This window comes from Paroedura picta, chromosome 3 (genome assembly GCF_049243985.1).
Source record: "Paroedura picta isolate Pp20150507F chromosome 3, Ppicta_v3.0, whole genome shotgun sequence".
Lineage (NCBI taxonomy): Eukaryota > Metazoa > Chordata > Lepidosauria > Squamata > Gekkonidae > Paroedura > Paroedura picta.
This window is the reverse complement of record NC_135371.1, coordinates 45,176,288-45,200,508: the sequence shown is the minus strand read 5'-3', so window position 1 is coordinate 45,200,508 and position 24,221 is coordinate 45,176,288. Positions and strand designations below refer to the sequence as shown.

The following is a 24,221-nucleotide window of genomic DNA, read 5'->3' as shown; positions in this document are numbered from 1 at the left end:
TGATCCCAATTTGTGACTCATCTAACCCCGCCTTTCTCATGATGTGCTCCACATACAAGTTAAATAGGCAAGGGGACAGTATAAAGCCTTGCCAAAATCCTTTCTCAATTTTGAACCCATCAATGATTCCATGCCCGGTTCTCACAGTTGCTTCTTCACCTGCATATAGGTTTCTCAAGAGACTGAGAAGATGCTCTGGTATTCCCATCTCTTTAAGAACTTGCCACAATTTGTTGTGCTCCACACAATCAAAGGCTTTAGCATAGTCAATGAAGCAGAAGTAGATGTTTTTCTGGAACTCCTTAGCTTTCACCATGATCCATCGTATGTTGGCAATTTGATCTCTAGTTCCTCTGCCTCTTCGAAATCCTGCCTGTACTTCTGGAATCTTGCCTGTACTTCTGGAAAAAAGACTTTTAGCTCAAATAAATTTTGGGAAGGAACGAATGCATGGGAGAACAAGCCCTTGGCACAATAAAGAAACAGAATGGGACAAATCAGGTCAACCCACTGTTGACTTGCTAAAGTACATGAATTATGTACATGAAATAACTTTATTACATCTTGATAGTTGTCACAATGAGAAAGAGTTCCCCAAAACCATTATTTGCTTATCATCATGCCCACTTTTATTCTGTTCACATTCACTCAGGACTTAACTGAATTTCTTTATTTGAATGTACAACACAATGCCTCCAGAATGAAATAAGAAATATGTCCCTGCTGATTTTGAAAGGTAAACAATGAAGAAACTAACCTGTAAATGCTGAGAATTATCTGTCATATTGTCTTCACGCCTACGGACTTCTTCTAGCAATTGAGCATTCTTCTTCTTTTCTATTTGTTGATTGTGCTTCAGGTTGGCCACCTTCTTGTTTTGGTCTTTCATATGTCTAAGAATTGTTAGAAATACCTATTAATTCTAATGGCTCTGTTAATATGGCCATGCATAGGTATAAATATGGTATAAATAATTAACGTGAATAATTACTTATATTGAAGAGCCATGTTGGCATTCAAAAATCAGCATACTGAACATGAAATGTGCCTTTTCATGTTAAAAACAATTATCTCAGTTATTGAGATATTATTCAAAAGGAATCTTCTAGCAAGTATTAGAGCATGATAGCACCTTCATACAATTTAACAATTGCATAAGGAGATATTTAAACAAAAATATCATGATTTCACTTCATTCAGATTTGTTATTAGGCTGCTTCTTTGGTATGGTTTTAGACAATGGCTAGATCCTCAAAAAATCCTCTCACTAATTTTAGGACAAAATTTTTCAATCAGCTATCATTTTGCTACTAAAGTTGGTGAAATATTCCCATAACAAGGATAGTGTTATTAATCCAACTTTTCTATTTGCCCATCTGCTTTGAGTTAGGGCTTGTAGGCTTGATTTCTGAGGAATGAACATATTAATAAGATTCACTGTTTTTTTCAAAATATCAATTAAATGGTAGGATGTAATTCAGAGCTAATTTTTTCACTCAATTGAAGAAATGTTTTGATGCAATGCAATTTAAAACACATAAACAAATTCATGCTTAATGATGATAAAATAAATTACCACTAAAAAAAGTTAAAATGTTGGTAATGCATAACAACGCGATTTTTTTTAAAGAATATGTCCATGTTTGTCTTTATTTGATAAGCCACTACCATAAAACCTGAGCACCTAATCACAGAAAACTGTTTCTACATGCTTGGACTCTTAGATAATAATTTATTTGACTTTCTCATGATTTTGAGGAATGCCCTTCTTTTTATCTATATAATAATAATCATGTGCAAATTCCAAATGAGATCTACACACTAATCCATTTTTGGCAAAGGGAATGAATATTTGTTAATGCCCATATGATCACTGGAAATGTTCCAGTTTCTTCTAATTCTTTATGTTCTTCTTTACTACAGTAAAAAAAGTTTATTTACAACTTATCAGTTCATCAATATGCTGTAGATATTGGTTAATATTCTCATATTCCTTCTATGCCCCTGTACATTTACCTTGTGACACTCTACACACTAGTACTTAAGGTCTTTATTGGAAAGTTATGATTATAGCAAAGCTTTATAAAACTGTCTACTATTATTAGATAAAGGTAGATGACAATGACATGAAAAGTCACAGTACACTATAATTCCAGAGGTAGAAGTCTAGCACCAATCCCTAAAGATGCTGAATGGTCCTTCTTTAACTAGCAATGTATATAAACCTAGAAAATGCAGTTCAGTTCAGGTCATGGCTCATAGCATTCCTAGTTTGCAAACCACAGTCAGAACTTTAAGGGCCTAAAAACCCAGATCAGTTCATGAGGTTCGTGACGCGGTAGAACATCCACCACCACCAATGCGCTAGAAAAAGAAAAATTATAGAACTTCTAAGGCTGACTCTCTTCTACCTATGCTCAAGTTTGGTGAGGAATGGATTTACAGCCACCAAAAGAAGCTGCGTTCAAGGAAGTATTTTCTAAGGAAATGCCAAGCAGAGGTTCAGGACATTCAGGATAGCATAGAATGGACTGTGCAAGTAAGAGGCATCAAACATGTGGGAGACCTCACCATGATTTTCCTCTACATGCCCTCTAATTTATGTGTAGATTGCACTTGGGGTCTAAGTTATGGTGCCCCAAAGAAGATGCCCACAGGAAAGTGCTTTTGAGGGAAATGTCCAACTCAGGTTCAAAAGTGTATAGAATTAACCCCTTGCAAGCTACGCACATCAAACATGCAAGGAACCCCTCTCTGCCACCTGCACATCTACAATCTCACCAAGTTGGGGATTGATTATATTTCTGGGGTCCCAGTTAGGGATCTGCCCAAAAGGTCAACCACACCTCTGTGTGCTATGATAGTGGGTGCAAAAAGTGCTCATCTGGGAAGAAGTCCTCCCTGTGTTCCACAGGCCATTGTCCCTGGGCACCAAAGCCATCATGCCAGGCCATTGGAACCTGGCCCCGGAAGGCCATCACCAGAGGTATCAGAGCTTCCTTCACCTGATCTGTTTCTGGGACTCTTCACAAAGGAGAAAAAAATAGTTGCTAGCACTGCCCAGAGAAACCAGCATTTGGAGAGGAAGACTCAGAGAACACTGAATCAGAGGATGGAGAAAACCCCACAATTTGGAAACAATTCTGCACTCTCCCCAGTGTGGCAGACTGCCAGGGGTGAGAACTCGCTTGGTGTATTTTATTTATTTATTATTTGACTTATAGACCACTCCTCTCTGTTAGTGGGCCTGACGTGGATTACAAATAGATTAAAACATTCATAGACAATGAAAACATCATAAACATTTTTAAAAACTAATAAACTAACAAAGCCCCCCACAACCCCAGCCATCTTCAAACTGGCCTACATGATTTGCGATAGGCTTGGTAACATATACCAAGCAAGAAAAAGGAGTAGGGAACATTTTCTGGGGATCCATAACTGAGACCCCAGACATATAGTAGTGATTAAGAGTGGCAGCCTCTAATCTGGAGAACTGGGTTTGATTCCCTACTTTTCCACATGCAGCCAGCTTAGGTCAGTCACAGTTCTCTCAGAGCTCTCTCAGCCTCATCTACCTCACCGAGTGTCTTGTGGTGAGAGGAGGTTAGGTGAATGAAAGCCACTTTGAGAGTCCTTTGGGTAGTAAAAACCAGGATCACAAAATCCCCACACAGATCTTCATGTCCAGAGGATAAGTCTCACTTTCTCTTGTTAATGACATATAGGTTAAAATTGGGACACAAGCCACTATGTGCCAGATTCCATTGAGAGCTTATGTTCTGATATTTTGGTGAGTTTTATGCATATTATTTTTATGCATAATGAGATTGTCCAATATGGTTCTCATATATCTTTAATGTTGTTAGTTTTAAGCCGTTTGCTAATGCTGCTGAAGATTGTCATGAAACAGATTTTGTTTGTACCAAAATCCCATTCAGCATGTATTTTTGAGAATTTCCCCTCAGACTTGTCAAGGATTGTATAATACACAGGACTTATAATTCTTCATTAACAATTTATTGTATTATTGTATATGTACACATACAAAATGTGGTGTTTTTTGCTGTAAACTTTATTTCAGACCCAGTTCATGTGCATTTCCAGATTCAACCCACATCACTCTCTCTGTGTTAGCCCCTTTTAATCCTGGGAATTTTGATTTCAGAATGAAAGAAAATGGAGAATACTGTGATATGTTTCCTTCCCAATGCAGCCCAGCCCATATGGTTACTAGACCACATGGGCCCTATAATCCTAGGAATAAACTGCTAGGGGAAGGGAATACATGAAAGATTCCCTATTCCTGCAATTGCAGATTGCAGGACCCAACCCAGTAAGTTGGAATTTTACACAGATCCTTCTTATGTCCCCCATCTTCTGAGTGCCACATGAAAGCTGTTCCTGAGGACCAGGGTATCCTTGGAAATCATGCAGGATGCAGCACAGAGGAAAACTGCAAAGCTTAGTATCTTCTGTTTGCACAAAGGCTACTTTGGAGCTAGTCTATAAACTTGCTTCAAGAGAACAAGCTAACACCTCAAGATCTCCCATCAGTTTTCCAGCTCAGATTTTTGGTTAAAGGCTATCATTATATAATTTGAAGAATGGAGCGGGGAAAGAGGTTAGAAAAATATAATTACTTCCTTTTACTTATTGCAATTACACATGTCGAAACACACTGATCATCAGTCATGGTCATATATTTGTAGACTGGGTAGAAAGGTTATCCAAAGCAATGCAGCAATATGGTTTAGTGCATCATGTATATTAAACATTAGAAATGTGTTCCCAATAGGTCCAGAAGGTGACAATTGGAATTGTATACCTATACCACAATCAGCTAGGAGAAGAATGACCATGTTTCTAGAGCAGGGGTAGTCAAACTGTAGCCCTCCAGATGCTCATGGACTACAATTCCCATGAATCCCTGCCAGCAAATGCTGGCAGGGGCTCATGGGAATTGTAGTCCATGAACATCTGGAGGGCTGCAGTTTGATTACCTCTGCTCTAGATAATTCCTCTAGGCCAGGGGTAGTCAACCTGTGGCTCTCCAGATGTTCATGGATTACAATTCCCATGAGCCTGGACTACAATTCCCTGCCAGCAACCATAATTGTAGTTCATGGACTACAATTCCCTGCCAGCAAACATAATAGAGAGGAACTCTTCAAAGTATGGTTAACATGATTGTGTATTTGTACCATAGAATCATAGAGTTGGAAGGCACCTCCAGGGTCATCTAGTCTAACCCCCTACAGCAGGGGTAGTCAACCTGTGGTCCTCCAGATGTTCACGGACTACAATTCCCATGAGCCACTGCCAGCATTTTCTGGCAGGGGCTCATGGGAATTGTAGTCCGTGAACATCTGGAGGACCACAGGTTGACTACCCCTGCCCTACAGAATGTAGGAACTTAACAACTACTGCACGAAAGTCACAACCCTTAACATGGGTTGTTTTAAGCATAGCCCATGACTCCTCAGATATCTAAAAAAATGCAGAAATACAGCAAGCTGCTTATGCCTGCAATGGAGCACTCAGTTATTCACTTAACAGAACATAAGTGCCCAGTCTATGAGTCCTCCCTCCCACATATACACACGCGCACCAATGGAATGGCCAGCTTAATGAGGTCTGAAAAGCTCCCATTATTCTACCATTCCACAGAATGTGTAGAATTGCTCTGGAGGCCATTCTATAAAGGAAACAGGGTTCTACTTAAAGATTGTGGAATTATAGGTAGTCTTCATTGCATCATGCAATAATGATAGTTTCAATTCCAATTTTTTTATCCTACCTTTTTGGGTATGGATTATACACTTTCCTAGCATATTCTCCAATTCTGAAATACAGGGTTTTTTGCAATGTTTGTATGGGTTATACCTTTATATTACTTTAATAGTGTGATCTTTCTCGAGTCTCAGCCAGAAAGCTAGATCTGAGACCAGACAGACCTTAGAGGCCAACAAAAATTTTGAGATATAAAGCTCCCTTTATTGGGTGCTATGGGACTCAAATCTAGCTATTATTTTGCAGAACAACATGGCTACCCTCTGAAACTTCCAGTAAGAAAGGTGGCTTATAAATGAAGTAAACAAACTAGAATAATGCCATGCTCCTTGGGGGAACTGGCTCCAAGTCTGATTTTATTATGTAGTTGTCTATTACAAAGGGAAGACCAATTTTCACTAACATGATGGCATTGAATAGTTATGGCTTAATATTTATGCTGAACATGTTGTTTGAATATCCAGCTTGATTAGCTATAATTTTGAGTGCTCCCTTATGTTGTTTCTCAATCTGAAAAGCAATATATTGTTTTAATAGAAAGGGAAACTGTCATGATGCAAATGCTGTTCAGTAAGCGGACCACCCAAAGTACAATAGGCCCACTTTTTATAGGATACCCTGTGCAGCCATTTGTTAAACTATCAGAGAATTAGATATGGATGAGGTAATGGTGTAGGAATGCTATGTTTTCACTGGGGAGTTTTAAAGTATAAGGTGAGAGCTTAACAGCTCCATAGTTCAAAAATCTAAACAGCAGTATTTACAAAAATGGGACTATAACTCTGAAGCATAATAAAGCATGGTTCAGAGAGGCAGCACTATGAACAAAATGCAAAGGTTTGCCATGCGATTTCCTCATTAATTTCCTACTCTGAAACTTTTCCTCCTCAAATCAGTGCTGCCTGAGCAATCGATAAAGTTTTAATGTATCACTATTGTACATAGTATCATAAAAAATAAAAAGTTATATTTCTGAGCAGTGTCCTATCAAAACTATTAATTTGGTAAAACTGCTGTAATTTTAAATACATTAACTGAATCACAGTTTTATGAAAGATGGAAATTGAATTAAGAGAGACAGAATTATATCCATTAGCCAAACAAAATAAATGATTATAAGAACTAGAAAATTTTAATTAGATGGATAAACCCAGAAAGATACAGCCAAGTAAATCAATAAATCAGATAAATAGATGCTGTGCATTTTCATATTCACCACATTACATTGTTGTAGTTCTTCTGTTAACACTGGGACAAATTCATGAAACAACTGAATTCTAAGATCACTTAGTTGGTATAATTTCAGTATAGCTGCCACATAATAAAATCCATCCCCCTCCCCCTTGTCAACACACTGATTTGGGTAGACCGAAAGCACAATTAAGCCTAATTAATTGTCATGATCAATATACAGCTGCCGCTGCCGGCAGCCTTTAGCATGCGGCAGCCTTTGCTGACTGTGAGCTGGGTTGAGGCCTATTTGGTGGGAACCTCAATAACAGGGTGTCATGTGAATCTGGGGGGCAGCTTCATAGATGGGAAGTTGGCCTCAGCACATGGTGAGGGAGCCATGGAGGCTCCAATCGAGGTTGATGCCTGTGGGGCTTCCCTAGGCTTGCCTTCCCAGCAGGTTAATGGGCCTCTAGGTTAGGGGAGCTGGGCAAACAATCGCCCGGTCGCCATGGGTGGGCCCGCTAGAGGTGCTCACCCCCTCCCTCCATCAGGCTGTCAGTGTATTGCAGCAGGGAGGGGGTGGTCATGAATCTTCCTCCCCCATCAGGGGTGTGCCTATGCTCATGGCATGAGATTTGTGTTTTAATAAAGCCGTGGCACTGTTTTATGCCAAACAAAAAACTCTTGCATGTGTGCTCATTGTGCGTCGGAAATCTGCACCCGTTCACCCAGCAAATATCCGGCCTGAATTGAATCTGCTGGAAAAGAGATATTTAATGTGTGGAGAATAGCCCCAACCAAAATGTAGGTTTCTGGAGAGTGGAGATAAGCAAAAATATCTTTACTGCAGGCATAGATTCCTGTTGCCCCAGGGAAATGTTTATTGTATTACTACCAGCTAATCACCATTCCATTCTAGTATGTACTAAGCACCAATAGTCACCAATTTCAGAAGACATGATGACTGGAAGAGAAAGATATTACAAGAGAACATTTCCCTTAGCTGGTAAAGAAATATTATCTGCAGTATTCATCATGCTACTGTAGAACAGAATGGCACTAGCACCATTCAAATAAATATTAGGGTTGTGAGATTCATATCAAATCACTCCAAAATGGCCCTGCTTCGGAGACAGATCACTTCAAGGTGGTCTGAACCACACAACCCATCAAAAATCTAGAACCAGAGCAGACTGCTTCAGAACGATTTGAAGTGCTTCGGTGTGCTTTGGTGGTGGCTGCTTAAAAGTTAAAGGGGCACTTAACTTTCCTTCCCAGGCCCCAGCAGTTGTCAGTCTGTTTTCCCACCCTGGCCCGACCGGGGCAAAGGGAAGGGGGAGGGAGGGAGACCAATGGCTGGCCTCTCTGTAGGAGGCCAGCGATTCATTGCAATACATTTGGTTCTGCAAATGCAATGAAAATGCTGAGGTCTTAGCACCATTGACTTTAATGGAAATGTTGACTTTTCTGCCTTTTCCAGAGCCTAGGTGGTGGGGTTTTAAGTTGTAGCCTCCAAACATTCTGGGTAGCTCTGAGAGCCTCTTCTGTGACTCTCCTCCAAGTGTCAAGAAGATTGGACCTGGGGGTCCAATCCTAGGGGCTCCCAAAGAGGGTGCCCCCATCTCTCCATTCTATCCAATTGAGAGTCCGTCCCATTGGATATAATGGTGTGGATCAAGGCACCCTCTTTGGGAGCCCCTAGAATTGGATCCCTTGATCCAATCTTTTTGAAATTTTGAGGAGAGTCAGGAAAGAGCCTCCCAGAGCTACCCAGAAAGTTTGGAGGCTGCAACTTAAACCCCACCCCAGGTCCTGAGAAAGGCGGAAAAGCAAAAATTCCCATTAAAGTCAATGGTGCCATTGACTTTCATGGGCACCTAAGTGATTTGGATGCTTCCGACGTGGTTCAAGGTGGCTTCATCCCAAGTCAAATTGGTTTGGATAGGACCCTTAGTGCACAAGTCTACTAAATACCTTTAAAAAAATACAACTTTATTTCTTGAAATTGTTAGAGAGATCAATTCAGCATGCCTGAACATTGGGGAGGGGCACTACTTTAAGTGTGTATAGGTGTTATTTCCTTGAATTGGATTCTTTTTCTTAACCTGGGAGCTGCCCTCTGACTCTTTCCCCCCCCCCTCCATTCTCTTACTGTCTACAAGGTGTTCCACGTCTCTGCAGGTCTACAGATACAATGCCCTCATACTCCCACACACCCGATGCCAGACAAGCTGGTCATTTGTAATAGGGAAATAACTTTTTAGATTAGGCATCTTTCTCTTCCTTTCACAGCAACCTGAATGTAAACTGGATCTACATGCCAGTTTACCTTTTTTGCAATATACTTCTTGGGATATTTATTTAATGCACTCAGTATCACACTTCTATGACTGGCAAACTCTGCTATATTAATCCAACTATATATTCCCGTATCTTTAAAAAAAATTGCTTTCTAAATATATCACTAATTATATATGGATATTGTGTCTAAGCTAAACAGAAATACTTTGCATTTACATCATTAATACACTGTATACTGTATTTACATTTAAAGGCATTATGGTTCACCTTCTGGAGTTTAAGAATTAAAAGCTATGGATGCATACCACCTGGAATCAAACAGAAATGTTTTATAGGAAGAACATTCCCGTGCACTCCTCTCTAATATATAAATTCTGTCCACCTGGAACTGTGCAGAAAAAATCTAGCTGTTATACTATGAGCTATAACAGGAATAGGGCTTCTACAAACTTAGACAATTTTAGTTTTTTCTTGCTTCTATGTCTTGCATCTGCTATTTACAGGAATCCAAAAAACTATGTTAAACTATGTTAAATTTTCATCTTGATACTCTTGCCAAATGCAAAGAAACTTCAGCCAAAAATAAGCAGTATTTCATGGACAAGGTAGTATTTATCCATCTTAAAAATTTTTAAATTGCTTGGTTAGAAAATCCTTGCAACGTGCAGATATAGAAAAAACTCTACACAAGGAAGAAGTAGAGTCTGTTAATGGCCCCCTAAAGAATAGTTTGCTTCCAATTCTTTTCAACACATTAAACATTATTATAATGGGACTGAGAGCTAGTTACAAAAATCTACAACACATTAGAAATCTTTGTATCTTACTTTCAAGTTCATATGCAACCCTATATTATATTTAGTACATTATATTATATTTAATACATAAAATGAAAAGTTATGCTGAAATTAAAATTTTTGCTACTAAAGCTACATTAAAAGATATGGTTAAAGTATATTTCCAATGGTGATGCAATGGACAGTTTATGGCTTGTTAGTTTACAAAAAAGCAACAGGGGGCATATTATAATTCTATCAATTATAAATACAATGGAAAAAATAAATAGAAATCTATTACATTCCACCTTATATGATCTCAAAGTAGTTTACAACATAAATAATCTAAATAATAATAAAATATTACATAAGACACAAAGTCACAAATTTAAATTAATAATTCAAAACTGCCAGTAGGCAGAACGGACCAAATCTTAAACTACCTCCTAAATATCAAAAGTGAGAGGGCCAGGTGCACCACCCTGTGGAAGTTGCCCCATAATCTTGGGGCTGCCACTGAAAAGACCCTCTCTAGTGTCTTCACCAGATGAGCTTCCTTGATGTGGTTGATGTGACAGTCACTAGGGTCTCTCCTGTGATCTTAGTTCCCAGTCAAGAACATATGGGAGAATACTATCCTTCAGATACCCTGGTTCCAAACTACATAGGGCTTTAAAGGTCAAAACCAACAGTTCAAATTGGCCTGAGGAACAGTCTGGAAGCCAGTGTAATGGCTGCAGTATCAGGCACATGTTCCCAGTAGCTAACCTCAACCAACAATCTAGCTGCAGCATTTAGTACTGTCTCTGAACAATGGGAATCTGCAAGTAGAAAGCACTACAATAGTCCAGTCTAAAGATAACTAGGCATGGATCACTGTGGCTACATCAAACTGAACTAGGAATGGGTGCAGCTGGTGCACCAGACAAAACTGGGCAAATGCACTACAAACAACAGCAACCACCTGACTTTCTAGTTTGATCATTGTGTTGAGCAGAACTCCCAAGTTGCAAACCTGGATTTTCAAAGGGAGTATAACCCCATCCAAAACAGGAGAGGTCTCAACTCCCAGGTCTGTTTTTCTACTAACTCAAAGAATTTCTGCATTATCAGAATTCAGTTTCAGACTCAAGTTTAAGTTTCAACTTGTTCACCATCATCTAGCCCAGTAGTTCTCAACCTTGGTGTCCTGACCCCAACTGGGGTTGCCTGGCCCCTTCCGCGGGGTCGCCAGGACAGGTTAGTGGTGGTGGCAGGTGGTGGGCAGTGGCAGATGGTGGGCAGTGGATGGTGGTGGTGGAGCCATGGCACTGGCCGCCTCCACGCTGCCTTCAGATCGTTGAGCGCCTGCGCGCACGCCTGTGTATATGTGTTCATGCCTGTGTATGCTGCCACCGCTGCAGTTGGGATCATGGCATTATGGCAATTGAGAACTGCTGATCTAGCCTATTACCAATTCTGAGCACTGGTTCAGCATTAGGTAGGGAAAAAAGGTAGAGCTGGATACCATCTGAATATTGGTGACACTGCAGCCCAACCCTCCTGATCACTTCTCCCAGTGGTTTTATACAAATATTAAATCTCACAAGAAGTAAGAGAGAATCTTGCAAATCCTAGAAGCCAATGGCCATGGGGCAGAGTAGAAATTCCCCAGGACCACCTTCTGAGACCAGCCTCCCAGAAAGTATTCAAACCACCACCTAACAAACCTCTTTGGAAAGATTAAATCTAATTGAAACATGGTAAGGTTATAACAAAAAGATGATTTTCTCCTTGTACTGTCCAGCTTGTTAGCTGGGATCCATCCTTTCACGTTTTACTCTTGATGCCATGCTCATGGAAGTGATCTGTATCAGGTGAATGTAGTCTCCTGACTACATAGGTTCCTTGTTTATTTAAAACATTTGAGCCACTTCTGCTAGAGAAAATGGCTGCTTTGGAAGGTGGATTCCATGGCATTATACCCTTCCAAGGTCTATCCACTCTTTAAACCCTTTGCTCCAAACTCAAATCTCCAGGTATTTTTGAACCTGGAGCTAGTAATCTTAGCAACTAGACATGAAGATTTCTCCACAGCTGTTCCATGACTATGGAATAATCTCCCCCTTGAAGTTTATCTTATCCTTATTCTATTATCTGACCATTTCTATGCCTGATTCTAGACTGGTTTTTGCTTGCTGCTGTCTTAAAATACTGATTATTAGTTTTTATAGCTGTGGTTTAAGTTTGTTAAATTTATTTATTAAAACAATGTTTTAATTTTAATAAACATTTTGGCCAATGTCCTCTCTGCTGTGTCTACTGTTATTACCTGAGTATTTGCTCTGCTTGAGGTTTGAATCTACTGTTGCATGTTGTTCTGTTGTTGGATTTTTTGTTCTTATTAACAATTGACTGCTTTGAACAAATAAATTGGAGAGTTAATGAGCTAAATATGTTAAACTGAACAACTGGAGAAGGGAGAAGCTAAAATACCATGCTGAATTTTTTTTGTACCAGGTCCACCCAAAATTTGGGTAATTCAAAATAGTTAAAACTATTTGCATACTTTAACAGTATGAAAGTAAATTAACTTAAATAGTTTTGTATCCTGTGATTTTTCAATAAAGTGGACATGTGATTTCACAAATTACAAAACACTTTCCACTTTAACTGCTGAGATTTATTTGATTTATTTGCTGAAGCACATAAAAATAGTAGCAGAATCTATTCCACAGCTGGTTTAGGCTTGATTTCAGGATTTATTTTTTAGTTGGGAAACATAGCTTGATAACTTCATATGTCACAGTTCGTTCAACCTTCCTTAAACTGTAGCCAGCAGGTCAAACTGTGAAAGCACCCCTCAGAACTAGGAAATTGTTAATTCCCACTTCTGGCAGCCTACTCGATTAGCTGCTCTTGGAAGATGACACTGGGAGATATTTACACAATTGGGAAAGTCCCAAGCTTTGTTGGAAGTGCTTCTAAAACCCATAGCTGGAGCTACGCTGCCCTACATACTTGACCTCCATACCACAAGGCTTCTGTGCTACTTCACCATGAGCAACAGCTTCTAATTCTCACAAATGTCACAAAATCCCGAGCCTAACTTGAGCAATGACAGGCAATCTACCCTCCACTACTGTTTGTGGAGTACATACATAAAAAAAAAAAGTTGTATTGCCCTCTGGACCCCTGCCCTTTGTGGCTCATAAAAACAAGTGACAAGAGGATCAGCAAGCTTCTCTGAGAAATAATAAATCTGTCCCTGTCACCAGAGACATTCCCAGGGGCCCTAAAGAGGGCAGTGGTTCAGCCCCTAATGAAGAAACCATCACTTGATGGGCGGAACTTTGCCAGCCATCTCTCCATCTCACATGTAGCATTTCTGGGGAAGGTAGTTGAGTGGGCAGCCACTGATCAACTAAAAGTATATCTATATGAAGTGTCATCCTGGACACATTCCAGTCCAACTTCTGCTGTGACTATGGGGTGGAGATGGCTTTTGTTGTTATCACAACTGAATTGAGGCAGATCGGCATGTTAGCACTCAGTATAGATTTCATGTTAGCTTTCATGTTAGCACTCAGTATAGTAGATCAGTGGTCCCCAACCTGCGGGCTGCGGCCCGGTGCCGGGCCACGAAGGCCATGGCGCCGGGCCGCGGCCCCCTCTCCCCGCCCCCCCGCAGTAAAAAACTTCCCAGGATGCAAGCTTGCGGCCCGGGAAGCTTCTTACTGCGGGAGGGCGGGGAGAGGGAATCAGGGCCGGGCCGTGCATCGCGCGGGCGCGACCCAATGCGTGGGCATGGCCTGCGCGGGCGTGGTCAGTGTGGGCGTGGCCCGATGCCCTGCCGGTCCCCAGCCTCAGAAAGGTTGGGGACCACTGTAGTAGATCATTAGCACTTAGCACACTGCCTTGCCGATGCAAGGATATGAGGATCAGCTTTACAGTAGTTAGTCTCCTTTCTCCAAGGTTAAAGAAGAACAGTTGTACTGTTGCTGACTCGAATGCAGGTTGCTGCAGGGTGTGATTTCCTCTGATATTATTTAACATCTTTATGAGCCCTCTAGCATAGCTGGTCTAGGAATATGGGCTCGGGTGTCATCAGTATGTCTATCTGTTAATGAACAGCTGGGCCGAATACACTGCCCGAATCCATTGCCAGGAGCTTGGGAGCCATGATAGAATGGTGCCAGCAAAGTCACCTGAAGCTTAACCCAATGAAGATGAGGTTCTGTGGCTAGGGGGTAAGGCTCCAGAAGGACACATCTCCCCTGCCTTGATGGGGTGCAACTTAAAACTGCACATAACATCAGGAATTTGGGGGTGCTCTTCAATGCTCCCCTTACAATGGAGGCGCAAGTCATAAGAGTAGCTTGGCATAGTGGTTCAGGGCTTCTTATCTGGCAAGCCAGGTTTGATTCCCTAATCTTCTACATACACACAGCTCAGCAAACCTGGGCTCATCACAGTCCTGATAGTGCTGTTCTTACAGAGCAGTCCTGTCAGAGCTCACTCAGCTGCACATACCTCACAGGGTGTCTGTTATGAGGAAAGGAAGGGAAGATGATTGTAAGTTGCTTTGAGACGCTTTCCAATAGGGAAATGTGAGGTATAAAAAGCAACTTTTCTTCTTCTTGTAGGTCAGCAGGTATTTTCCATCTATGCCCAGCAAAGCTACTATGATGCCAGGTGAAAAAGATGCTAAGATGCTTTCCCCCAGTTTTCAATAAACTGGTTCTCACATCCTATACATGTAGACAGTCCCAATTCAAATCTCTACCAAAATCTTATATTATTTACATATATAAAAAGTGGAAGAAACACATCAAACTTGCTTAGTATAATGATTTTGGGAGGAACAACATAAGTTATGCTGGGGATGCTAATTTAATACAGTAGGAATAAACATATGTTCTCAGTCTGAACTGTTATCTTTCCATGGGTTGGCTTTTCTCCATGAGTTGCTCTGGCTCCATGTGGGATTACATTGGAAAATATCTAAAATTATTTTCATACTTAATGCATATGCAGTTGCCAAAACTTTAGTTCATTTTTTCTTACATGTTTTGATCCACATATGCAGATATACATACTGATTAGGCTGTATGAACAAAAAGGAATCTTGATGTGACTGAAACTGCAGCAAACGGTTCATACATACCGTATTTGCCAGCGTATAAGACGACTGGGTGTATAAGACGACCCCCAACATTTCCACTCAAAATATAGAGTTTGTTACATTACATTACAGTACCTGTCATTGTCACCATTGTATGGCCGCAGCATGACCACGGCACCTCTGGCCCATCCCTGCATCTCCCTGTGACTGGCTCTAATGCACACGTGCACATGTGTGAGCTCTGCGTAGACAAGGGGCGGGCTGGAGTGCCGCTGCTTCCTACCAAGCAGAACGGGCTGGTCATGCTGAAAAGGCTGCCACCCGTCTCGCTGACGATGCTCGCCGCAGCCTCGCTGATGAACCGCTGTGGCCGCGCTGGATACTGCACGATACTGGATGGTATGTAGAATGAGGTGGGCGGGCATCAGGAGGCCACTATGGGCAGCTATGTCTATCCCAACAGAAGCGCACCCAGCATATAGGACAACCCCCCCCCCACTTGGAGGCATGTTTTTCGGGGGGGGGGAGTAGTCTTATATGCCAGCAAATACTGTAGCAAAAGAAACTGAGGAATCAAAAGGAGAATAATGAAGAGCCCTGAATGCACTGTTACTCTGCAAATGAGATCATGTCACTTGGAACTTCAAACTCTGGGGATCAATTTAGATGGAATAAATTCTGTAAGCATCTTTATAAAACACAGCAAGTTCCATACAAAAACATCTTTATAACAAACCGTGAGAAACATAGAAAGCTATTTCTATACTTGTTCATCAGTTTTGGAGGGGGGAAAGACCAGATTAACTTCTCGTGCCTTCCCAGTCATATATTATGCACTGAGTTCAAATTCCAGGCAAGGGGCAATTTCAGAACTGGAAGAAACAGAAATCAGTTGCCATATGCAAAAGACCATCACCGGGTATTTGTTCCTGAAAGTTGTGACAAATACGTGCCTGAAACTGATCTGAAATGTATTATGGGCTGATCATTATCTTGCATTATCTTTGTTATAATTTATATGATCACTGTAACAACATGCAGAACAGAGCCTGGAGGAGCTCAGAGTTGTAATTAAGAGTCTTATCATTTTTACATCCTTCCCTCCTACAAAGCCTTTTATTTTTAATTTTGAGCTTTGAATTCTTCTGTCTCCTTATCAGCTCCAATTTTATGCAATAAATGACAGCAAAGCTACTAAAACTACTTGTTACTCATCAAGCAACAAGGCTAAAACCTGTAATCAGCCATCTGCACCACCTTCCTCATTCTCTTTTATAGCTCTATAAATGGTGTCTAGGCCCTAAGCATGCAAAATGTACACCTTATTGTCTGCTTTTAAGAGGAAGTGACTCAAATGGAACCACCAGAAACAATGCTGTGCATGCAATTTTTAAAGATAATTTTCACATTTTTATTTTAAAAGATAAACAACTTTTTAAACATTATTTTAAACCCTGTTTACAAGTCTTTTTTCAGTATTTATATTAAAAACACAAAAGGTACACTCATACCTCAAAATGAGAACAACTCTCCTCCCTGAGTTGGCTTGCTTCCTCTTGTATTATTGTATTATATAAATATTATTAAATAGGTAAAGAGTCCTCCTAACCCCTAACAACACACAGCGGAGAACATTTGCCTTTCACAACATATTTTTTTAAATAGAAGAGGCATGAAGAGTCTGCCAATTTTACCTACTTCATTGATATAACAACCAACCTGCATTCTCAAAGGAAAATCAGACCTTAACACACAAGAAAACTTGGTTATCTACAAGAGACCTAACCACGTACTCCTGTCCAGTAACTTTCTATAATGCAATTGTATATGTTGATATGGCATTGGAGAAAATATATGTATTATTATACAAAATCAACATGATTCTAAAACTTGCCAGCAGAATTCAATCAAACCTTGCACTGTTCTGCAAACTTTTGTAATAGTACTGACAAAAAGAGTGAATTTGTATCAAATTGACTTTTCTTAGCACAATACTCTTCTGTTAAATGGAAGACCTTTTCTGCAAATGGATGGGCCACATAATATCTTTAGATTTCATTATCAAGGGTGCTATTACCCCAGGTTTATCTTACCTAAGGAGCAAAGCATAGCTGAGAAGTGTAATGTCAAGCATAAATTATTCTGCAGCTTAATACTAGTATGCTGCTTTGCACATCTGCCTTTTTGTTGCCTTCATATTGCCAAGATTGGCCTAAGTGCAAGGACAAACGGTCAGTATTCAGGGATTTATAGATTCTGTTCCAATTTTTTTTTACATTTTATACTCCATTTCAATATACTAGACAACACAACTATGTGAAATATCAGGCAGTGCCAGACAGATTTTGCCCATCTTGAATTGTAATTGAGTTTCCAAATGTCAAATTGTTCAAAAGATGAGCCCCCCCCCCCACAATAGCACTTAAAAGTCTCAGTGTAACACACATTAGTTTGGGACCATGGCTTTATCCTCAATAATGGGACCCTCAAACATGGGACCAAAGGAGAAGAGCTGGGGGGACACATGAAAAAGTTCTGCCATTCATTTTGAGGTTGATAAGCTTTGGTCATAAACCACCCATAACTACATGTGCTTTTTCCCATGAAGATCTTCAACATTGCTGAACTTGCCCACCCTACCAGAGTGTTTGCTTAGCCCACAAAAACATAACACAACACAGGGGACGGGAATGGTGGCCTAGGATCACTGTTGGAACAGTCCACAAATACCTAGTTTCTTTAAATGAAACAAAGTCTTCTGGGCCAGAAGAACTGCATCAAAGGGTACTAAAAGAAATTTCAGGTGTCATCTCTGAACCTCTGTCCATTATTTTTGACACTTTTTGGAGAACAGGTACGAAGCCAGACAATTGGAGGTGGGCAAATGTTGTCCCCATCTTCAAGAAAGGGAAAAAGGAGGATCCAGGTAATTATCGACCCATCAGCTTGACATCTATAGCTGGCAAAATTTTGGAACAAATAATCAAATGGTCCTTGAGCAGCTGGAACTGAGAGCTGTGATTTCTAAGACTCAGCATGGGTTTTGCAAGAACAAGTCATATCAGACCAACCTTATCTCTTTTTTCGAGAAAGTGACTACCTTGCTGGATCAGGAGAATGCCGTGGACATCGTTTATCTGGATTTCAGTAAAGCTTTCGATAAGGTCTATATTGGGTCTTGTTCTTCATGGGGGACTGCACGTGTTCTTGGGTTCCTGAATCAACCTCTTCAGGCAGACCTTGGAACTGATTGCTGAGCATCAGTGGGTCAGACCTTCTCCTTATTATTACACTCCTGTATTAGGTGCTCCTGATTTTGTTTTGATAGAGTTACCTCCTCCTGCATTGTAATCAATCGTTTCTCTAATCTGCGGACCTTCTCCTCCAGCAGAGCCGCTAATTTGCACTTGCTGCTAACTCTGTGATGGGAAATTTCTACAGATTTGGGGGCAGAGCCTAGGGAAGTAAGGATTTGAGGAGGGAGGAACCTCAGCAAGCTATAATTCCACGGAGTCCATCCCACAAAGCAGACACTTTTTTCAGGGGAACTGATCTTTATCATCTATAGCTCAGCTGTAATTCTGGAAGATCTATAGAGTGTACCTGCAGGCTGGCAAATCTTGCTAAGGTAGCAGGGCTGGAAGACATGAAATGCACACTGAAAGTTTCCAGTCATAAAAGACAAATACCTATTGTAACATAATAGAATTTTACTGGTAAATATATTCATGGCTGGGAATAATTTTAGCAATTAAAATGAATGCATCACAAAAATTAAATCTTTTATTCCAAATACTCTCTCTCTCTCTCTCTCTCTCTCTCTCTCTCTCTCTCTCTCTCTCTCATCATAGGGCCTGCCCCTATAGCTCCTGCCCTCCCTCACCAAGCTCTCACTCCTTGCCTCACGGATGTGCCTCCGCCGCTCCACTTGCAGGGCCCCATGTAAGAGGCCCAGCCATGGGGGGAGGAGAGGGAGTGCTTCCAGGGGGACTGGAAAGCACACCCGGGGCCTCACAGAGCCCCCGGGTATGCTTTCCAGGCCCCTGGAAAGCCATCCAGCCATGGGGGGGAGGGGCCACTTCCCAAAGGCCTGGAAAGCACACCCAGGGCCTAGCGGAGGTCCCAGGTGTGCTTTCCAGGCCCCCAGGAAGCCATCCACCCATGGTGGGAGGGGGAGCGCGTCCAAAGGCCTGGAAAGCACACCGGGAGATTTGCGGAGGCCCCAGGTGTGCTTTCCAGGCCCCCAGGAAGCCATCCAGCCATGGTGAGAGGGGGGAGGGGGAGCGCGTCCAAAGGCCTGGAAAGCACACCGGGAGATTTGCGGAGGCCCCAGGTGTGCTTTCCAGGCCTCCGGGAAGCCACCTAGTCATGGGGGGACAGGGGGGACTTCCCAAAGGCCTGGAAAGCACACCCAGGGCCTCTTCAAGCTTTCCAGGCCCCCAGGAAGCCATCCGGCCGCTGGGTGGAGAGGAAGCTCCCTATGGCTGGGGCTCACCCTCGGCGTGGCACTGCGCAGCTGCTGCTGGCAGCACTCCCCTGCAAGTGGCGGGATGTCAGGGAAACTGGCGGGAAAGCAAGCGGAGCAGGGACTAAGGCAGTGGTGACGTCCCTTGGCAAAAGACTACTCCCCCGGGCCTCAGTAAAATTGTCAAGCGTTGACCGGTCCCCGGTGATAAAATGGTTGCGGACCAATGAGTGAAATGGAAACCAGACATCGGTTCAAGCATAGAAGGATGGGAAAATAAACTTGCTGACTATGCAGTAATGGCAAAATTAGCAACCTATTTGATAAACAGATTAATTTTGAAATCTGAGGAGAGATAGAGTGTTTATTATGCATGCAAGAAGCAAACTTAGAGGAACATCATATAAATTTATTAAAATGCAGAAACAAATTCAAAATAAGGATGGGGCTGGGAAGAGCCTTTGATTGGCTATCAGTGGGGGAGTGCCATCATCCTATTGGGAGCATGTTCCCCAATGAGAGTCCATCAGTGGTCTGACATGTTGGGTAGTTTTCTAGATTGCTTCAGCTTGCACCGTCTGCCAGAAATCTGAGTGTGATCATCAATGCTTCCCTTTCTGTGGAAGCACAGATCACCCGAGTACCCAGTTGGCATTCTTACATCTTTGCCAGGCTCCCAGAAGACCTGAGGGCCCTGCAGGAACTTCCGGCATTCCAAAAGGCCTGCAAGACGGAGCTCGTCTGCCAGGTCTATGATTGAAGCTGGCACACGAAGGAAGATCTGGACCCCCCCCCTCCTCCTTTAATCATCTTGTTGGTGGCGGGAAGATCAATTCTCCCATGTCCACCCCCGAAGGTATTGGTTTTGAACTTCAAGGCCACGTGCGGCTGGGCCCAGCATATCTGAGGGACCACCTCTCTGCCTTTGCCTACTGGAGAGCATTTAGCTCTTTGAATACCAGCAGGTTGGTTGTCCCCAGCCTGAGAGAAATCCACATGGCCTTGACCAGGGTCTTTGCAGTCCTGACCCCAACCTGATGCAATGAGCTCCCAGAAGAGCTGAAGGCCCTGATGGAATTGGCTCAGTTCCGCTGGGCCTGTAAGACTTAGCTCTTCTGTCAGGTGTTTTGTTGAGGTTGGGAAACTGACACATTCCATTTGGTCCCCTCCTCAAAACCTTAGAATCACAGAATTGGAAGGTACCTCCAGGATCATCTAGTCCAAGTCCCTGCACAATGATGCCTCATGCTCTTAGAAGATCACAGCTGGAACTAACTGCAATGTATACTGTATTTAATTTCTATATGATGATACTGATGGGTTATTTTATGGGCAGTTTTAATGTTACTGATTTTATTGTATATTTTAAATATTGTAAGCTATCATGAGCTGTCAGCCTCAGTACTGCAGCATAGACATCTAAAGAAATAAATTAAAAAATAGACGCTATACTGTCTGATTTTTTTATTTTTGAAGATTATTTTTAAAGTATTTATTTTAAGTGCATATAAAACCTTGAGTCTCCCATCTTTCTAAAACTAGATTGGCATGCTTCACTGCATAAGGATTTTTTTCTTATCGAATTTCATCAAATTTGAGTGGGAAACAGAAGTTATAACAAGAAATCATTTGCTTATTTATGGTTTGCCAAAATGCTTTTCGAGAGGCTTCAAAGAGCATAGGGATGAAAAGCATTATCCCTCTGTTCCTGGGCAGAGGCAGTGAAAAGGCAGCCATAAGGGTGAGGGAAGAAGAAATTGGAGGTTATGCCCTTCCACCAAGTTCACCACCTCAAGTAAGTGTATCACCTCACCTCATGAGTCAGCTAGGCCTTAGCTATTCTTTTTTCTTCCTTTTTATAAATTAATTTATAGCCAGCAATAGCCAATTTCTCTGTGTGTGTAAATACAAGATTTTGTTACCCTAAATGATAATCTGAACTAGCCTTAATATATGAGCATCACTGATTAAATATGTAGCTCAGTTTCATTTTAAATTGTACTGCTGATCTCATATTTTTGTAATCATACAAATGCATGCTGGAGAGTCTGTTACAGCTCTAAGTCAAATAAATGTGCCCCTAGGCCCATCTGATACCTGGAACCCTGCCTGCAAATAAAAATATTAGATAACAAAAATTATCCACCTGGGAAACATATGCAGAAAAAATATATTCTCTCCTTTTATTATACTCCAACTATCACCAAAAAAATGGATGATTTGTGAATAGGCCTGTTTTTTTCCAGTTCTGTCTGCAAATGTATGGGAGACATCTGCTTCAGGTAAAAAGAGCAGTCTGCTGGATAAACTACCTGAGAAACAGACTTGCAAAGCCCCTCTTATCGTGCACGGGGATTACTTTATCTGCATCTGCAAGATACAGATTAGCTCACATTATGCAGATTATGTTTGTATCCTATTATCTCTTTCTAAAACTCTTGGTACAGTTTACATCTTGGTAGATGATCTGAACAGCATTCACCTCTAGCAAGACAGTCAAAAAGGCAGCTTGGACATTATTAGAGCTGGATAATAATGGCCCCATTCATATGAACAATATCAAGTCAAAAACAGACTTTAGGGATGTAGCCACAGCTTCTTCTGGAGACAGGCACACTGGAAAATTAAAATCTCTGCAGTCTTTCACAGGAATCTCTTTCAAATCTCTTCCTATAACTATACCTCCCACACAATCAGGTATTTACACTTCTCAGCTAGCTCTATCAACACCTGAATCAGTACTACTAGACAAATAACTAATCATTAGAGCTATGAACATTTGCTGATGAATTAAATTCCACACCAGTGATGTCCTAGTCTGTTTTTTTATTTAATCTGACCTAAATCCAACAGCCTCATTGTTTACTTGTTTTCTGTAATTATTAAGGAGTAGTACTAGAAACTTAAATCAAGAGATAGGATATACAATGGATAGAAGATATTATTGGCAAGGACCAGTATTGCATATTAATGCAGGCTTATAGCTTTAGAATGCTCTTTCATTGAACACTGTGATTGGATCTCCAGGTTTCAGCAGTTACAGTCACTAATAGTGCCTGTTACAAAATCCATTTACTATGACCCTTTCTCAGCCTCCGACTTAGTGGTCAACATTCACACCTTTTGTCATAAATGGAGACCAGACTGCTATGGTATAGTTTGCATTATGGAATCCTTGACAACTACTGGGATGGAGGAAGTGTATAGTCTAGTATCCACACTGGCCTTCTTTGCCTTCAAGATCAAGCTTGTTTACAGCCTCCTAATATTCTAAATTATTTGGGACATACGAACTCAAAAGAGAGGTAGGTTAAGGTGACCAGATTGTCCCACTTTTGGAGGGACATCTGGGGGCACCTGGCAAATTGTACTTATGTTGAAATTATATATATATATATATATATATATATATATATATATATATATATATATATATATATATATATATATATATATATATATATATATATATATATATATATATATATATATATATATTGTGCTCTTATATTGTGCTCATATATATATATGGCTCTTGTTGTTCCATATACAAATTTTTAATCAAGAACCCCCCCCCCCGGTCAATGGTGTCCCACTTTACCAATGTTAAAATCTGGTCACCTTAAGGTAGGTAGACCTGGGATACAAAAGATAACGCCTGAAGAAATTGTGAGTACTATGTGCTAAGAAATTCTTAATGTGATTCTTAATGCGGCCAAATTTGTGGATATTTAAATCCAGACACTGGAACCATAAGCAGATAAAATGGCTCTTTGTACAAAACTAAGAAACCTTGTGCTCCTGCTACTGTACTCAGCTGTTCCCCATTTGGAAGAGAGACAGTCTTGCAAATAGACTCCATTCTTATAGTTTCCTTTGATGTGATCATCCTGGCCTCCTGATAGGTTAATATTTTCTCATTCTTGTTTACATTGGCTTTTCTTTATTGGCAGCTATTAGCATGTGATGGTCATTCTATAATCAAATCCCAAATCAGCTGAGCTCGCAACTAATTATTCCTCAGTAGGCAGTAAAAATGTTATTCATATTACTCATATTCTTGGTTCCAAGCTTAACATTTTTAATATCACTGCATTCCTATTAATTCAGCCAGGGAAATATCCAGCTGTTCTGACATAACTGCCCAATTTTTATAATCCCAAAAGCCACCTCATTCTGATGTCATTGTTCTAATTCTTTAACTGCATTTGGACTGTTTGGGATAAATGTGGCAATCTGCTTGGATGAAAATGCCCTTAACAAAGCTTCACAGACAAAAAGACATGAATACTCGGTGTCTTACTAACCATAGCATATTTCAGAACACTCTGATATACTGAATTGTTTTGCGAGAGAGTGTTGTGGTACCTTTAGTTTTGTCAGGAATGTTAAACTGCCAGATTATCCCAATGATTATTTTCCAACTAATGTTTCATCTGAAAACAAGAGTGCCTAATAAGCAGCTAAAAAAATGTTTTTAAAAATGAAAGCAAATAAGGGATGCAGGATAAAAACAGATAAAAGCAAATAACCATCGTAACTTATGCTTATCACCTAAAAGATGACAGTGGATTTGATAAGTGAGTGGTGTGCGAGAAAAAGATACCAA

At 40.9% G+C, this 24,221-nt stretch overlaps 1 protein-coding gene across 2 annotated transcripts in view; it reads right to left on the bottom strand.

The window, feature by feature from the left end:
• Positions 1-24,221, bottom strand: part of ERC2 (ELKS/RAB6-interacting/CAST family member 2) — an 819,922-nt gene that overhangs the window by 371,302 nt on the left and 424,399 nt on the right. For both annotated transcript variants that reach the window (XM_077325500.1, XM_077325499.1), the window contains exon 14: positions 758-893. In XM_077325500.1, the coding sequence (XP_077181615.1) occupies positions 758-893 (136 nt within the window). The remainder of the gene's footprint in view (positions 1-757; positions 894-24,221) is intronic.